Genomic DNA, 18,942 nt, shown 5'->3' with positions numbered 1-18,942 from the left:
ACACCATCTTTGTTGGCTGCTTTTCCTTCACTCTGCAGTCCAACTCATCCCAAAACATCTCAATTGGGTTGAGGTCGGGTGATTGTGGAGGCCAGGTCATCTGATGCAACACTCCATCATTCTCCTTCTTAGTCAAATAGCCTGTACACAGCCTGGAGGTGTGTTTTGGGTCATTGTCCTGTTGAAAAACAAATGATAGTCCCACTAGGCACAAACCAGATGGGATGGCGTATTGCTGCAGAATGCTGTGGTAGTCATGCTGGTTAAGTGTGCATTGAATTCTAAATAAATCACAGATAGTGTTACCAGCAAAGCATCCCCACACCATCACATCTCCTCCTCTATGCTTCACGATGAGAACCACACATGCAGAGTTCATCTGTTCACCTACTCTGCGTCTCACAATGACATGGCAGTTGTAACCAAAAATCTCAAATTGGACTCATCAGACAAAAGGACAGATTTCCACCGGTATAATGCCCAGTTGCTCATGTTTCTTGGCAAAGCAATTCTCTTCTTTATTGGAGTCCTTTAATAGTGGTTTCTTTGCAATAATTTGAACATGAAGGCCTGATTCACACAGTCTCCTATGAACAGTTGATGTTGAGATGTGTCTGTTACTTGAACTTTGTAAAGCATTTTTTGGGGCTGCAATTTGATGCTGATAACTCAAATGAACCTATCCTCCACATCAGAGGTAACTCTGGGTCTTCCTTTCATGTGGCGGTCCTCATGAGAGCCAGTTTCATCATAGCGCTTGATGGTTTTTGCGACTGCACTTGAAAAAACGTTCAAAGTTCTTGACATTTTCCGTATTGAGTGACCTTTATGTCTTAAAGTAATGATGGACTGTCATTTCTCTTTGCTTATTTGAGCTGTTCTTGCCATAATATGGACTTGGTCTTTTACCAAAAAAGGCTATCTTCTGTATGCACCCCTACCTTGTCACAACACAACTGATTGGCTCAAATGCATTAAGAAGGAAAAATTAACTTTTAAGAAGGCACACCTGTTAATTGAAATGCATTCCAGATGACTACCTGATGGAGCTGGTTGAGAGAATGCCAAGAGTGTGCAAAGCTGTCATCAAGGCAAAGGGTGGCTACTTTGAAGAATATAAAATATAAAATATGTTTAACACTTTCTTGGTTACTACTTCTTTCATAGTTTTGATGTCTTCTACAATGTAGAAAATAGTAAAAATAAAGAAAAACCCTTGAATGAGTGTGTCCAAGTGTGTGTCCAAACTATAGATATAATTGTTGTTCTTGTTGTTGCCTGTTTTGCATATTATTTTGGCATTAATACGTATCACAAAATCAGTTTGCAAACAATGTAAAAAAAAAAGAAGAAGCATTGAGTTAAAAAATCTGCATACAAACATGGTCTAGTTTTTGTTTTCTTGAGTAATGCAGGTGTTTCAGCGTAGCTCAATGTTTTCTGTGGTGGTGGGGCAGCCAGCGGAAAATACAGAGCATTGGGGTTGGTAATGTTCTCTAGTTGCGTCGTGATTGGCTCAGTGTTTGGAAGGAATTAGTGGCTAACTGCAAGAGTTGCAAAGCAATCACTGGCCTGCTATTCAGTGGACTGGGTGTGTGGTTCAAGTCTGGGTTTAAGGGTCTCTTTTCCAAGCTTAACAGGATAAACATTTGCATGCCATGGGCCAGAAAAGGGTGAATACATGACTTCTGCTGTGTTCAAAACAACTAGAAACTCAGAACTGGGAAATCTCAGACTTTAGTGAGTTCAAGAAAGCTGGGAACTCTATAAAAAAATAGCTCAGACTTGGAAAATATGTTTTGAACAGTCTTCCAAGTCGGGAACTCAGGCCTCTTTCTAGAGCTCCGATCTGAAGATCACTGACGTGATGATTTGACCTTGTTTTTTTCAGAGTTCCCAGTTGTCTTGAAAGCACCTTAAATCCAGAGAATGCCAGAGAATATTTTACCACAAGAAGGACCGCCGTACCTTCCTGTTCAAGTGAGAACAGCACAAGGTCCAAAAATCCAAAAATGTATTGTATGCTGCTGCATACATGATTTAATATGCCAGGGAGATATGTATCCTGTAGCTAAGAAAGTAACACTAAGTGTATGTTGTGTAGTACATTTTTCCCATCAAGATGTACAATAAAGTGGTGATCCTGACCTAAGACAGGGAATTTTTACTAGGATTAAATGTCATGAATTGTGAAAAACTGGGTTTAAATGTGTTTGGCTAAGGTGTATGCAACCCTCCGACTTCAACTGTACATATAACTAGGAATAAAGTGACAAGGCAACAGGATAAACAGTAGCAGCAGCGTATGTGATGAGGCAAAAAAAGTTGGTGTAAAAAGGGTCAATGGAGATAGTTAAAGAGTTACCCAAAACAGCTACCTGCACTAACTATTTAGCAGACGTATGGCTTGGGGGTAGAATCTGTTCAGGGTCCTGTTGATTCCACACTTAGCAGAGAGAACAGTCTATTACTTGTTAATGAACAATGCACTGTAGTTACCACATTCATTCACAAATGTGATTTGTTTTTTACAACCTAGAGTCAACAAATGATCAACGCGGGTTCATATTTTTGTACATAATTGTTCTTTATTGTTTCCCCCATTGTCAATAAAAAGGTCAAGGTTCAGTCCCATTAATTAATGTCATTACATAATTTTTTATTTCAAAAAAAGAAAAGATAAAATTACAAATCATAACAAACATAGAATAGGTAAGTACAATATCCATATATAAACCCCTCCCACGTGTTCTAACCCCACCCAGCATTTCCCCTATCCAAACTCTAGCACAAAACTAAAATCAATACTTTAGTTGCAGTAACAAAAAACTATCAATACCCCAGTTTAAAAAGCCCTATATCGTGCAATGCCTTGAGATATCTACTTTGTCCTCTGGCATCACACACACAAAGTTATATTCCCCACCCAAACATTTGCCCAGCAAAACACAAATAATAGACATGCACACAGTCGTCAAGGTATCGCTACCTCACTTTCATTATCATAAAGGTCAAGAGAAACTATTCTCTATTCAGTCTCAAATCTCAATGAACCACGGTATTAATTATCCCCCCTTATATTCAGACACCTTCTTAGCAAGAACCACCTAGGGTACAATAATGAAAACTGGAACAGGTCTAGTCTCATCCTAGAACCCTGGCAAGTCTAGAACCCTTGTGAGCCTAGAACCCTGGCAAAAAGAGGCAGAGGAACTTCCACCACCTTAGGTTGGGTGACACACAGCATACAGTGAAAATGGAATAGATACTTGTTCAAAATGATCATGGAAAAGCAGCCCGCCTACAAAGTGACACTTTGACCCAGGATGACTGCAGTGTTAAGTAGTGTTGTTCAGCATACACCAGCCGTTGTCCCTTCAATAGAGAGGTACTATTATAGACAGTAACTGCAGTATTCTATTCTTCTAGTCATTCCTAGAGTCCTTGCTTCAGGTCTTTCTGGGGGGAGGGTCAGTTAGTCAACAATACTAAAATAGACACTGTATGTACATATTATATTTAACTACACTTTGGATGCTTTGTACAATAGTCCTGAACTTAAGACCTGCTTATCATGCTTGCTTGTGCCGTGTGGTTGTTTGTGTACTGATGTGGTGGAACCTGCACCACACTAACAGTGAGAAGCTCGTTTACGGCTTGGATCAGACATGAATCATTCTGTCACCATGGAAGAGCTCCTATACACCACAGATATCATACCATCAGTTCATGAAACTGGCATTCATGTTGGCTCCATCTATGTTATGGAACCTAATTATGATTCGACGTTTCAAACAGAGTTTGAGTAATGGACGACTCAATCCGTAGTGCTGGAGACCTGCGTTACAGTCCGATAGAAACGTCCAAGTAATGTTCCTGCGCTTGCGGAGACCGCATTCACGGTAAACACTGCATGTCGGCTCAAATCGCAAATAACCTTCACATTTCAACCGCGCTACAGCGCTGAACCTCAGTGATAAGGATTGAGTCAAGCCCTAACTCTATGTCTATCTGTGGCTCTGCCATGCACTATAAAAATGTTATTACTTTGAGAGAAAATGCATGAGCAAAGATTGAGGATAAGTGTGAATTAAGGAATGTGTAATCCCTCCAGATCTCAGAAAGTCAGTAAAAGTGTTCTATTTATAAGACGCTATAACACAATTTCTTTACCATTAGGAATAGAAAAGGTCTGTCGTCCTGTGTTTGATACAGATAAGTAGCAGCAAACCGAAACAACTATTGCGTACGTGTACGATGTCAAATGTAAGACGCATGAAACAACATGTTACTTTGACAGAAAATGACCGTTCAGATGGCTTCGCGGACATCATCCACTGCAACTGATCATCAGTCCTGCTCTCTCCATCCTCAAAACAGTCAACTGAACCATCTTCTCAAGAGCTACAGAGAAGACTGTTCCTAAAAATGAGATTTTCCAAAGACTCCTCAAACCGGTTTTGTTGTATAGGCTTGATTGTTCTTCATTCACATTTGCAATCTATCAAGACAGACACAGAGGTCTCCTTACAAAAACAAACTTGTTTGGTTTTATTGCTAGTATTTTCTAGCCTGATTCCAGATGTGTTTGTGACTACAAATCTATGTTCATCTAAGGCTTCAGAGACATCAAAGTCTCCACTACCCGTAGACTTCAGACACATTGGATCATATGGATGGGCAACAGTCAAACAAATAGTAAGATTAAATACCGCAGTACATCTTCATTCCTTGCCCTCACTCAGTTATTAGAACCTTAAACTAAGAAGTTAAGACACAGACTCACAGGAGAGAAGACCTTCTGATAATATGAGAAAGTCTTCTCTCCTGTTTTAACTTCTTAGCAAGCGGACAGGGGCAAGTGGACAGAAAATAACTGGCTTGAGAAAATATTATTTCTCAAATGACTCTTAAAAAGGCCAGTTCTCCCCCCTCTCTGGATTGGTGAAAGCAATCCAGAGAGGGAGGATGTCTCTTAAGAGCGACGGGGAGAAATACAAAAGCAGACAGACAGCTGTCTACTGTAGACACAGGGAGGAGTGATGTCTACTCAGGTCCATACAGATAGCATCTTCAACTCTTGAGTTGTACATACATACATACATACATACATACATGTAACTGCCAAAAGAAAGGAAACACTTTAGTAAATGAGGGACACAAAGTATTTTGAAAGCAGGTGCTTCCACACAGCGGTGGTTCCTGAGTTAGTTAAGCAATTTAACATCCCATCATGCTTAGAGTTGGATAAAAATGCCCAGTTGCCCATTATTTGGGCTACCATAGCTAGAAGAGAACTCAGTGACTTTGAAAGAGGGGTCTCAAAGAAGCATAGTTTAAAAAAAAATGTAACTAGGCAAGTCAGTTAAGAACAAATCCTTATTTACAATGACGGCCTACCAAAAGATAAAAGGGCTCCTGCGGGGACGGGGGGCTGGGATAAAAATATATATACAAATATTAGACAAAACACATTTAAAAAGGGGTTGTGGTTGTGTGTTCCAGACACTTGTAGAATCTTTGCCAAGGCGCATTGAAGCTGTTCTGGCGGCTCGTGGTGGCCCAACGCCCTACTAAGACACTGTTGGTGTTTCCTTTATTTCGTCAGTTACCTGTATGTACACAGAGAAGACAGTTTGTAGGTGTGCACACATATTCAGCCTCAGGAAGTCTCAAGGAACACGTATCCAAAGTCGGACAGTCGTGTCCATATTAAGAGGTCATTCATTTCCATGAGTCAACACACATACCCATGAGTCAACACACATACCCTCAACGCACTCACAGATTTACAGCATACTGGATGCTCCTCTCCTGTAGGGAGATGACTTTGTACAGCTCCTTACAGACACACGCACACACAGAGCTAAAAACACACACAGACACACACACACCCTCTCCTCCTCTCTCAGGCGTGTGCTGCAGCCAGGTCGTGGTTGATGAAGCGCCGTAGTCTCTCCAGGTATTGGCTGTAGAGCTCTATGTCGTTGTGTCCCGCCCCCTCCACCCAGAGTGGCTCCACGGCCTTGGGACAGCGCTCAAACAGAGCCAGGCCGTGGGAGAAGTCGATCACCTCGTCCTCCGTCCCGTGGATGATCAGCACTGGGGATGGGATCTTAGACACCTTCTCTATGCTGCAATACATTGGTTATAATCAGTTAGTAAGCAGTCTACGAGACCTTGTCCTTGTTTCTGCGATTGTATTTGTGTATGATTGTTTTGTAATGTGGTTTTTGGGTGAGGAGTCCAAATATCTATTTAATCCAAAAGAAGTGGGCCTTTATGACAATTTATTTTGTCCTGGATCTAAATTAAGCATTCTAATGGCTTTTCATTGTGCATGTGTGTCTTACTTGGGGAAGGCATCAAAGCAGTAGGTCTTCTTGGTGTCGGGGAAGGCCACCCTCATGCCAGAGGTGAGAGGGGAGTGGAGCACCACAGCAGCACACTCAAACCTGGACGCCAGGTCCACCGTGGGCACCGTGCCAATACTTTGTCCATACAGGATGATGTTCTCTGGGCTGATGCCATACCTGACACACACGTACAGAGACAGAGAACTGAGTAAACAAATACAGAGAGAACCAAAACAGGCCTACTTGTTTTTCCAATACGCTCTCACAGTCTCAAATCGGAATTACACATCGGATTATATCGCTGGATTCGAACTTGCAACATTTGGAATCAAATGCAGATGCTTACGCCCATCCGCCATCCCCTTCCTCAATGCTCAAGCAAAACCTACTTGATGGTAACAGCGCTAACTGTTGCCCCTAGTGGCCAGTTTCCAAGTCGTCTCTCAACAACGTCAGACATGGATGGATGTCGAATACTGACCTGTATCATGGGTGACCTGGCTGTGGTATTCAGTGTTTGCTAGGGCTGTCCCCGACAAAAAATAATATTGGTTGACCAAGAGTCATGTTATTTCGACCAATTGATTGTTCGAAAAAAAATGTAAGTATATTTTTCCACATCCTATGTGTTTTAATCAAATCAACTATTTGCTTGTCTGATGCTTTAAGCACACTGCTTAATAAAATAATTAAGTCACACAGATGAATTAATAGAGGGAGTCCGACCGCAATTGATTTGATTGTGGCGGGCTCAGAAACTCAGATGACAAACTTGGAAAGGGGGAATGTATGGTTGCTCAGGAGGTAACGGGGAAGTCAGATGTGTACCAAACAAGTGCTGTTAGATTACAATATAATTTTTGGACTGTTTTAGAACAATGAACACACTAAATAAATTAAAAATGTACCAGAGAGTCTGTTGTAAGGTTATTTTTGGGGGGAAAGCCTTTATTACAGCAAAGACTAAAAACAGACACATACGTTCGTGAATGCAATCGCTGACATGGAACGATATATTTATTGTTTACACTAATTATTCAAAGATCGCTTTGTCATTTTATTTGAAACCTTAAAAAAAATGCTTGATTGCATTTCAAATCATGAATGACTCGTATGCTGTGTGATGTCATGAACGAAAGAATGAATGAATGATTGACACAGTAGCCTACATAGGTATTGAAATATGGGAATGAGTAAGTTATGGTATTAAGCCTAAACATGGTGCGCTCTTAGGTCTACAGCTTGACGGTCGGTATACAAGGCTGCTCTAATAAGCCCACTAATGATAATGACATCACTTAATATTCTATATATTTTTATTATTTATTTTTTATTTCACCTTTATTTAACCGGGTAAGCAAGTTGAGAACAAGTTCTCATTTACAATTGCGACCTGGCCAAGATAAAGTAAAGCAGTTCGACACACACAACAACACAAACATACAGAGTTACAAACATACAGTCAATAATACAGTATAAAAAATAAGTCTATATACAATGTGAACAAATGAGGTGAGATAGGAGGTAAAGGTAAAAAAAAAAAAGGCCATGGTTTGCGAAGTAAATAAAATATAGCAAGTAAAACACTGGAATGGTAGATTTGCAGTGGAAGAATGTGCAAAGTAGAGATATAAATAATGGGGTGCAAAGGAGCACAATAAATAAATAAATAAATAAATAAATAAATACAGTAGGGGGAGAGGTAGTTGTTTGGGCTAACTTATAGATGGGCTATGTACAGGTGCAGTAATCTGTGAGCTGCTCTGATAGCTGGTGCTTAAAGCTAGTGAGGGAGATAGGAGTTCCCAGTTTCAGAGATTTTTGTAGTTCGTTCCAGTAATTGGCAGCAGAGAACTGGAAGGAGAGAGGAAGAATTGGTTTTGGGGGTGACCAGAGACATATACCTGCTGGAGCGTGTGCTACAGGTGGGTGCTGCTATGGTGACCAGCGAGCTGAGATAAGGGGGGACTTTACCAAGCAGGGTCTTGTAGATGACCTGGAGCCAGTGGGTTTGGCGACGAGTATGAAGCGAGGGCCAGCCAACGAGAGCGTACAGGTCGCAGTGGTGGGTAGTATATGGGGCTTTGGTGACAAAACGGATGGCACTGTGATAGACAGCATCCAATTTATTGAGTAGGGTATTGGAGGCTATTTTGTAAATGACATCGCCGAAGTCGAGGACAGGTAGGATGGTCAGTTTTACGAGGGTATGTTTGGCAACATGAGTGAAGGATGCTTTGTTGCGAAATAGGACGCCAATTCTAGATTTAACTTTGGATTGGAGATGTTTGATGTGAGTCTGGAAGGATAATTTACAGTCTAACCAGACACCTAGGTCATTGTAGTTGTCCACATATTCTAAGTCAGAACAGTCCAGAGTTGTGATGTTGGACGGGCGGGCAGGTTCAGGCAGTGATCGGTTGAAGAGCATGCATTTAGTTTTACTTGTATTTAAGAGCAATTGGAGGCCACGGAAGGAGAGTTGTATGGCATTGAAGCTCGTCTGGAGGGTTGTTAACATAGTGTCCAAAGAAGGGCCAGAAGTATACAGAATGGTGTCGTCTGCGTAGAGGTGGATCAGAGACTCACCAGCAGCAAAAGCGACATCATTGACTTTTACAGAGAAGAGAGTCGGTCCAAGAATTGAACCCTGTGGTACCCCCATAGAGACTGCCAGGTGCCCGGACAACAGGACCTCCGATTTGACACACTGAACTCTATCAGAGAAGTAGTTGGTGAACCAGGCGAGGCAATTATTTGAGAAACCAAGGCTATCGAGTCTGCCAATGAGGATGTGGTGATTGACAGAGTCGAAAGCCTTGGCCAAGTCAATGAATACGGCTGCACAGTATTGTTTCTTATCGATGGCGGTTAAGATATCGTTTAGGACCTTGAGCGTGTCTGAGGTCACCATGACCAGCTCTGAAACCAGATTGCATAGCGGAGAAGGTATGGTGAGATTCGAATGGTCGGTAATCTGTTTGTTGACTTGGCTTTCGAAGACCTTAGAAAGGCAGGGTAGGATAGCTGTAGGCCTGTAGCAGTTTGGGTCAAGAGTGTCCTCCCCCTTTGAAGAGGGGGATGACCCCAGCTGCTTTCCAATCTTTGGGAATCTCAGACGACACAAAAGAGAGGTTGAAGAGGCTAGTAATAGCCGATGTATGGCAACAATTTCGGCAGATCATTTTAGAAGGAAAGGGTCCAAATTGTCTGGCCCGGCTGATTTGTAGGGGTCTAGATTTTGCAGCTCTTTCAGAACATCAGCTGACTGGATTTGGGAGAAGGATAAATGGGGATGGTTTGGGCGAGTTGCTGTGGGGGGGTCAGTGCTGTTGACCAGGGTAGGGGTAGCCAGATGGAAAGCATGGCCAGCCGTAGAAAAAAGCTTATTGAAATTCTCAATTATTTTGGATTAATTGGTGGTGACAGTATTTCCTATCTTCAGTGCAGTGGGCAGCTGGGAGGAGGTGTTCTTATTCTCCATGGACTTTAGTGTCCCAGAACATTTTTGAGTTTGTGTTATATAATGATCATACTAGTAATTAGAGGTCGACCGATTAATCGGAATGGGTGATTAATTAGGGCCGATTTCAAGTTTTCATAACAATCGGAAATCGGTATTTTTGGACACCGATTTGGCAAATATATATATATTTTTTACACCTTTATTTAACTAGGCAAGTCAGTTAAGAACACATTCTTATTTTCAATGACGGCCTAGGAACGGTGGGTTAACTGCCTTGTTCGTGGGCAGAATGACAGATTTTTACCTTGTCAGCTCGGGGATTCAGTCTTGCAACCTTACAGTTAACTAGTCCAATGCTCTAACCACCTGATTACATTGCATTCCACGAGGACACTGCCTGTTACGCGAATGCAGTAAGAAGCCAAGGTAAGTTGCTAGCTAGCATTAAACTTATCTTATTAAAAACAATCAATCAATCATAATCAGATAGTAATATCATCAACCATGTCTAGTTATCTAGCGTGTCCTGCGTTGCATATAAATCGGTGCGTATTCACGAAAAAGGACTGTCTTGCTCCAATGTGTACCTAACCATAAACATCAATGCCTTTCTTAAAATCAATACACAAGTATATATTTTTAAACCTGGATATTTAGTTAATATTGCCTGCTAACCTGGCTCGTTGTAAACTCTGTGAAGACTATTTCTTCCTAACAAAGACAGCCAACTTCCCCAAATGGGGGATGATTTAACAAAAGCACATTTGCGAAAAAAGCACAATCGTTGCACGACTGTACCTAACCATAAACATCAATGCCTTTCTTAAAATCAATACACAGAAGTATATATTTTTAAACCTGCATATTTTGCTAAAAGAAATCCAGGTTATCAGGCAATATTACCCAGGTGAAATTGCGTCACTTCTCTTGCGTTCATTGCACGCAGAGTCAGTGTTTTTGCAACAGTTTGGGACGCCTAATTTGCCAGAATCGTACATAATTATGACATAACATTGAAAGTTTGCAATGTAACAGGAATATTTAGACTTATGGATGCCACCCGTTACATTAAATACAGAACGGTTCCGTATTTCACTGAAAGACTAAACATCTTGTTTTCGAGATGATAGTTTCCGGATTCGACCATATTAATGACCTAAGGGTCGTATTTCTGTGTGTTATTATGTTATAATTAAGTCTATGATTTGATAGAGAAGTCTGACTGAGCGATGGTAGGCACCAGCAGGCTCGTAAGCATTCATTCAAACAGCACTTTCGCGCATTTTGCCAGCAGCTCTTTGCTGTGCTTCAAGCATTGAGCTGTTTATGACTTCAAGCCTATCAACTCCTGAGATTAGGCTGGCGTAACAGATGTGAAATGGCTAGCTAGTTAGCGGGGTGCGCGCTAATAGCGTTTCAAATGTCACTCGCTCTGAGACTTGGAGTGGTTGTTTCCCTTGCTCTGCAAGGGCCGCGGCTTTCGTTGAGCGATGGGTAACGCTGCTTCGAGGTTGGCTGTTGTCGTTGTGTTCCTGGTTCGAGCCCAGGCAGAGGCAAGGAGAGGGACAGAAGCTATACTGTTACACTGGCAATACTAAAGTGCCTATAAGAACATCCAATAGTCAAAGGTATATGAAATACAAATGGTATAGAGAGAAATTGTCCTATAATAACTACAACCTAAAACGTCTTACCTGGGAATATTGAAGACTAATGTTAAAAGGAACCACCAGCTTTCATATGTTCTCATGTTCTGAGTAAGGAACTTAAACGTTAGCTTTTTACATGGCACATATTGCACTTTTACTTTCTTCTCCAACACTTTGTTTTTGCATTATTTAAACCAAATTGAACATGTTTCATTTTATTTGAGGCTAAACTGATTTTATTGATGTATTATATTAAGTTAAAATCAGTGTTCATTCAGTATTGTTGTAATTGTCATTATTACAAATAAATAAATAAATAAAAATCGTCCGATTAATCGGTATCTGATTTTTTTTGGGGTCTTCCAATAATCGGTATCGGCGTTGAAAAATCATAATCAGTCTGGCCCGGCTGGTACTAGTAATAATAACAATAAGGTGATCAAGAAAATATCAGTAGTAAATTCAGTATAATGCGCATAGCAACATGGTCTAGGAAAAGGTGCCAATTCAACAGCGCACTGATGTTTCAGAACAGTGGACAGCGACCGCTACCCGACATGGAAGAATGTATGTAATAAAATTATAGAATTTTTTGTGTTGCACCATTGTTCTTACGTAATATAAACATATACAACTTCAGTAGCATGTCTTAGAGTGATGGACTGTGCCATCCCCACAGCCTCCACAATGGACTAGTTAACTCAGGCAGGCGAGAATTAGACAGTTGTCTTATACACCATGAAAAAAAATGTTTATTTTTGCTACTGCTCGACTAAATTATATTTTTTTAAATTTTACCTTAATTTTACTAGGCAAGTCAGTTAAGAACAAATTCTTATTTTCAATGACGGCCTAGGAACAGTATGTTCAAGGGCAGAACTTGTACCGTGTCAGCTCGGGGATTCGAACTTGCAACCTTTCGGTTACTAGTCAAACGCTCTAACCACTAGGCTACCCTCTCAAATCTCAGACCAACAGCCTATCAACCAAACAATCGACCAGTTGACGAAATGGGGTCAGCCCTAGTGTGTGCAGCCTCAGCTGTGCACTATATAAGGAAGTTTCACACAATTTTGAGCTACAGTTTGATTCAGAGTTTGATTATTTGTTACATTGCATTTTTGCCTCCCATTTGGTCCGGTTAATTTCACATTGCCAAAATCCTAAACAAAACCATATGTCCATGCAAGTAATTTGTTAATTTGACAAAAACGCTCACGTTAAATCCATCTACAGTGCCTTCGGAAATTATTCAGACCACTTGACTTTTTCCACAGGTTACAGCCTTATTCTAAAATTGATTACATCGTACATTTTTTATCATCAATCACACACAATAACCCATAATGACAAAGCAAAAAACAGGTTTTAGAAAAAAACAAATATCAATATTACTCAGTACTTTGTTGAACCACCTTTGGCAGTGATTACAGCCTCGAGTCTTAGGTACGACGCGACAAGCTTGGCACACCTGTATTTGGGGAGTTTCCCCCATTCTTCTCCGCATATCCTCTCAAGTTCTGTCAGGTTAGATGGGGAGTGTTGCTGCATAGCTATTTTCAGATCTCTTTGAGATGTTTGTTTGGGTTCATCCGTACTCTGGCTGGGTCAGTAAAGGACATTCAGAGACTTGTCCCAAAGCCACTCCTACCTCTTGTCTTGACTGTGCTTAGGGTCGTTGTCCTGTTGGAAGGTGAACCTTCGCCCCAGTCTGAGGTCCTGAGCGCTCTGGAGCAGGTTCGTCAAGGATCTCGCTGTACTTTGCTCCGTTCATTTTTCAGTCGATCCTAACTAGTCTCCCAGTCCCTGCCACTGAAAGATGTCCCCACAGCATGATGCTGCCACCACCATGCTTCACCGTGGGGATGGTGCCAGGTTTCCTCCAGACGTGACGCTTGGCATTCTGGCCAAAGAGTTCAATCTTGGTTTGATCAGACCAGAGAATCTTGTTTCTCATGGTCTGAAACTTTAGGTGCCTTTTGGCAAACTCCAAGCGGACTGTTGTGCCTTTTACTGAGAGGTGGTTTCCGTCTGGTCACTCTACCATAAAGGCCCGATTGGTGGAGTGCTGCAGAGATGGTTGTTCTTCTGGATGGTTCTCCCATCTCCACAGAGGAACTCTAGAGCTCTGTCAGAGTGACCATTGGGTTCTTGGCCACCTCCCTGACCAAGGCCCTTCTCCCCCAATTGCTCAGATTGGCCGGGTGACCAGCTCAATTAAGAGTCTTGGTGGTTCTAAACTTCTTCCATTTAAGAACGATGGAGGCCACTGTGTTCTTGGGTACATTCAATGCTGCAGACATTTTTTGGTACCCTTCCCCAAGATCTGTGTCTCAACACAATCCTGTCTCTGAGCTCTATGGACAATTCCTTGGATCTCATGGCTTGGTTTTTGTTCTGACATGCACTGTCATCTGTGGGACCTTAAATAGACATGTGTGTGCCTTTCCAAATCATGTCCAATCAATTGAATTTACCACAGGTGGACTCCAATCAAGTTGTAGAAACATCTCAAGGATGATCAATGGAAACAGGAAGCACCTGAGCTCAATTTCAATTCTCATAGCAAAGGGTCTGATTACTTATGTAAATAAGGTATTTTTGTTTTTAATTTGCAAAAAACTTGTTTTTGTTTCATCTTTATGGGGTATTGTGTGTAGATTGCTTAGGATTTTGTCATTTATTTTTTCATTTTAGAATAAGGCTGTAACATAAAATGTGGAAAAAGTAAAGAGCTCTGAATACTTTCCGAAGGCACTATGTTTATCCTGAACCATCACTTGTGAGACCCAATCTTCATATTACTTATGCTTTGGTCTTCCAACAACATGCGGGATGAAAAAGCCCCTCTAACTGCGGTGTGAACAGGCTATATTCAATAGCCTATCCCCGGTATAGTCTCCATCTCCCCTAATCTACATCTTTGTTTGGTCCGGACTGCGTTCTCACCTGCAGCAAACAGCATCATGGTACGAATTGAAACGGACCAAGACCACCCTTTTTGAGCAAACCACAGTGTGTTGCTTAGTGCGCTCCGGAGTATGGGTAGTGTGTTCACACCAGTCCAAACCAACAAAATTAAGGGGGAAAATGCAACAGAGTTTGGAAAAAAACACTCCAAACAAATTTGGTGTGAAAGCCCCCTAATTCAGCTGATCAAAGGTCTTGATGATTAGTTGACGAGCGGGTGTGGCTGTGTGTGTGTAACAGCTGTTTACCGGGAGCGCAGGGCGTGCCAGGCAGCGTCTATGTCAGCGTAGAGGTTCTTCTCTGAGGGTTTGCCGGTGCTGACACCATAGCCAGAGTAGTCGTAGGAGAAGATGTTACAGTTGATACGCGTTCCCAGGCCAATGTAGAAGCTACTCATCTGACCCAAGTCTACTGCATTACCATGGGAGAATAGCAATGTGAACCTAGGAGAGACGGAGATGGGGGCGTGAGAAGGTGATGAGGGAGGGAGGTGATGGGGAGGTGAGAAGGTGATGGGGAGGGAGAGAGAGAGAGGTGAGAAGGTGATGGGGAGGGAGAGAGAGAGAGGTGAGAAGGTGATGGGGAGGGAGAGAGAGAGAGGTGAGAAGGTGATGGGGAGGGAGAGAGAGAGAGGTGAGAAGGTGATGGGGAGGGAGAGAGAGAGAGGTGAGAAGGTGATGGGGAGGGAGAGAGAGACAGGTGAGAAGGTGATGGGGAGGGAGAGAGAGAGAGAGAGGTGAGAAGGTGATGGGGAGGGAGAGAGAGAGAGAGAGGTGAGAAGGTGATGGGGAGGGAGAGAGAGAGAGAGAGGTGAGAAGGTGATGGGGAGGGAGAGAGAGAGAGGTGAGAAGGTGATGGGGAGGGAGAGAGAGAGAGGTGAGAAGGTGATGGGGAGGGAGAGAGAGAGGTGAGAAGGTGATGGGGAGGGAGAGAGAGAGAGGTGAGAAGGCGATGGGTAGGGAGAGAGAGAGAGGTGAGAAGGCGATGGGTAGGGAGAGAGAGAGGTGAGAAGGCGATGGGGAGGGAGAGAGAGAGAGGTGAGAAGGCGATGGGGAGGGAGAGAGAGAGAGGTGAGAAGGCGATGGGGAGGGAGAGAGAGAGAGGTGAGAAGGCGATGGGGAGGGAGAGAGAGGTGAGAAGGCGATGGGGAGGGAGAGAGAGGTGAGAAGGCGATTGGGAGGGAGAGAGAGAGGTGAGAAGGTGATGGGGAGGGAGAGAGAGAGAGGTGAGAAGGCGATGGGGAGGGAGAGAGGTGAGAAGGCGATGGGGAGGGAGAGAGAGAGGTGAGAAGGCGATGGGGAGGGAGAGAGAGAGAGGTGAGAAGGTGATGGGAGGGAGAGAGAGAGGTGAGAAGGTGATGGGGAGAGAGAGAGAGAGAGAGAGAGAGAGGTGAGAAGGTGATGGGGGAGAGAGAGAGAGAGAGAGAGAGAGAGAGAGGGGTGAGAAGGTGATGGGGAGAGAGAGAGAGAGAGAGAGAGGTGAGAAGGTGATGGGGAGAGAGAGGTGAGAAGGTGATGGGGAGAGAGAGAGAGAGGGAATGAAAAAAAGGTACAATTTAAGAGAACGTAAAATAGAATGGTGATGTACTGTACAATAGAACCATAGAATTTAATAGAACACTATCATACTTCATGCATTTCTATAAATAGAACAACCTGCACAGATGTATATTTTTAGGGATAGACACTATGCACAGAGAGAAACAAATGCCATCTCTTTGAAAACAAACAAGAGAAATGTCACAGCCCGCCAATTGATTCACTAAAATCTTCTTCCTCCCCTCCACTCACTCACCTGGCATTGGGGGCACAGCGGATGTACATGCAGCCCACCCTGTTCCCCCGGCTAGACCTTGTCAGGAACACGTCCGTCATGTCCAGCTCTCTCTGAGTGTACTGGAACTCTGCCCTCTCTGTCAGGTGGAGCTTCCACCTGCCCTCTCCTCCTCCTCCCCCTCCTCCTCCTCCTCTGTCTCCCCCTACGCCACCCAGCCGGGAGCGCAGGCCCGGAGCCCCCAGAGAGGGGGGTGCACCCCCAGGCGCGGTCCCGGCTGCTGCCGCAGCTGTAGCCTCTGGGTCTGGCAGCATTGAGTAGGTGGGCTCTGGAGGGAGGAAGGCCAGCTTGGCTGCAATGCGGCTGGGGCAAGGAGGGCAGCAGAACAGGCAGCATAGCTCTCTAATGGACAGGCCGTTCATCTTCTCCTGGGGGTGAGAGGGGAAAGTGTGTGTGTGTGTGGGGTGAGTGTACTAAACAGCTTGCCTAGCCATATATATGACACACCGATGGATGGAGCATCTGATGGTGAAGAGAAAATATTCTACCTGTATTAAAGTTCCTCAGGGACTTGGAATGAGATGGCACAAAGGTGCCAACACCACCTGATCAAGTCACTCAGCAGCCTGGATCAGTGGGCAAAAAGAGTACAATGAACACACAGTACAGACCTGCTCAGTTAGTTAGCTTACTACCACATTATTCTGTAAGGTGGGACAATTAAAGTGAGGTTTGAACCAGTGACCCTGTGAATACATGCTATACGGTCCTGACCTCAGTCTTGGCTGAGACGTTGTATGCCAGCCTTGCATACATAGGAACAATTCACAAGCTAACGTTAACTATAGTAGCTCATTTACAATGTCCTAAAAATGCACATATTGTGTTCATTCGCGTTAACTAGCAAGCTACCAGGGAAGGCAAGATAATATCTAGGTAACTTTAACTTCGATATCATACTGCATATTATGGTGAATCACTCAGTAAAATACTGATGTTCAATAATGAGGATAGTTAAAGCTAGTTAACGTTAGCTGACTAGCGAATTCGCTTGATAAACTAGCTATATTGATTGTGATGCACCGTAGCTAACCCTGCTAGATAGCTACCGGTGCATAAAGTTAACGTTATGTGTCTTAAAATATAGCTTGGGAAACGAGACGATATTTACCTAGCTAAATCTGTGGCTAATGTTAATGCAATAACGTTAGCTAGCTATCGGTAAATAACTTGCTAGGTGGTGTAGCTAATGCTAGTTGGTCAAGCTAGCTAGCTATGTCAAAACATCAATTAGCTAGCTAACGTTAGTGTCTGTGATAGACATATTCCTGTCTATCAAAAAATAGCTGCACAATACCTCGAAAATTCTTCTTGAGCCCTGACATGGGTAATGTACTCTGTATAATTTGATATGTGTCTGTCATTTGTAGATTGGCTAGGTAAATATCATGACAACTACTTATTTTTTTCCACAACCCTGGCCGACTAGACCCGGAAGTGACGGAGGGAGAGGGCGTAGCCCATTGCGTTCATTTAGCGCTTACGGTGTTACATTTTACAAACTTGTCGTTTTCACTGATTACATTGTGATACTATATATTTGCACTGGAAAAGAGCCGACCGTGTATGTGTGTGTGCGTGGGAATTTTCCTTGTTTTACTATCCTTGTGGGACTTTTGGAGTTAGTAAAACAAGGAACATTTTCCGTAATGGGGTCTTTTCCCACATCCCCATGAGGACAATGGCTATTTTAAGATCAGGGGTTAGGTTTAGGGTTAAAGTTAGGGTTATAATTAGGTTTAGGGTTAGGAATTAGGTGTGAGAGAAAGAGAGAGCGAGAGGGTAAGAACCTTAGGTTTGGTCAGTGTGTTTCCTCTGGGACCTTAATTAGAGAGGTACAGATCAAAAAGTACAAAACTGCCCCGTTTTGCTTAGAAGGGTTCAGCATTTGTCAAAATTTACTTTTGTAGCAGGTTTAGAAGAACACACACACACAGCAGGTTAGGATAATTAGGTTTAGGGAAAGGTTTAGAGTTAGCTAAAGTGCACAAAAATATATCTGCTTTTGACTTCATATTTAAAAGCTGTTTCCCATCTAGATATGACCCTTAGACAAGTGCGTGGATCAGAGCATTTTACCCGAAGTGTGTGGTGTCATTGCTTTGCTGTGTCTGTTGGAGAACTATGGCTGTGTTTACACAGCCACCCAAATAACCCAATTGTGTTTTTTCCATATCCAATCTTTTCTTATGACTATCAACACTCAGTTTTACATGTGGCCCACTGTCAGATGTGCACATTCACACTGATGTAGCCTCTGAAGTAGCGTTCAAGATGCTAATTTCCTGCCACTGTTCCTTTACATTTTGGGGGGGGGGGGTTGTCATGCTAATGAAGGGTCATGTATAACAAACAAAAAAGAATGCCAAGAGCGTGAAAAGCTGTCATCAAGGCAAAGGGTGGCTACATTGAAGAATCTAAAATCTGAAATATATTTTGATTTGTTTAACACCTTTTTGGTTACTACATGATTCCATATTTGTTATTTCATTGTTTTAATGTCTTCTCTATTATTATACAATGTAGAAAATAGTAAAAATATTGAAAAACCCTTGAATGAATAGGTGTGTCCAAACTTTTGACTGGTACTGTATATCGGATGTCAAAAGATCAGATTCCATGTATTTTTTTGCTGTTTGCACATTAGGGAAAAGATCAGATGGGTATC

General features: G+C 42.7%; 1 protein-coding gene across 3 annotated transcripts; it reads right to left on the bottom strand.

The window, feature by feature from the left end:
- Positions 1 to 2,568: 2,568 nt before the first annotated feature.
- Positions 2,569 to 17,731, bottom strand: LOC110508435 (alpha/beta hydrolase domain-containing protein 17A). Of its 3 annotated transcripts, none has more exons than XR_005040209.2 (7): positions 17,572 to 17,716; positions 16,763 to 16,840; positions 16,236 to 16,642; positions 14,690 to 14,884; positions 6,354 to 6,533; positions 5,786 to 6,134; positions 2,569 to 5,612 (listed from the first exon to the last, which is right to left on the bottom strand). XR_005040209.2 is itself a non-coding variant. In XM_090225699.1 (7 exons), exons 3-6 carry the CDS (start codon positions 16,634 to 16,636, stop codon positions 5,909 to 5,911), a joined length of 1,002 nt encoding a protein of 333 aa, XP_090081825.1. In that variant the 5' UTR covers positions 16,637 to 16,642; positions 16,763 to 16,840; positions 17,572 to 17,718; the 3' UTR covers positions 2,569 to 5,612; positions 5,895 to 5,908. The 3 variants fall into 3 exon arrangements, 2 of the variants coding, with proteins under 2 accessions (XP_090081825.1, XP_036822217.2); XM_090225699.1 differs by having other exon boundaries at positions 5,895 to 6,134; positions 17,572 to 17,718; XM_036966322.2 differs by having other exon boundaries at positions 2,569 to 6,134; positions 17,572 to 17,731.
- Positions 17,732 to 18,942: the final 1,211 nt, after the last annotated feature.

Source organism: Oncorhynchus mykiss, chromosome 28 (genome assembly GCF_057628025.1).
Source record: "Oncorhynchus mykiss isolate SJ-2025 chromosome 28, ASM5762802v1, whole genome shotgun sequence".
NCBI classification, from domain to species: Eukaryota; Metazoa; Chordata; class Actinopteri; order Salmoniformes; family Salmonidae; genus Oncorhynchus; species Oncorhynchus mykiss.
This window is presented reverse-complemented; position numbering and strand designations above follow the sequence as displayed.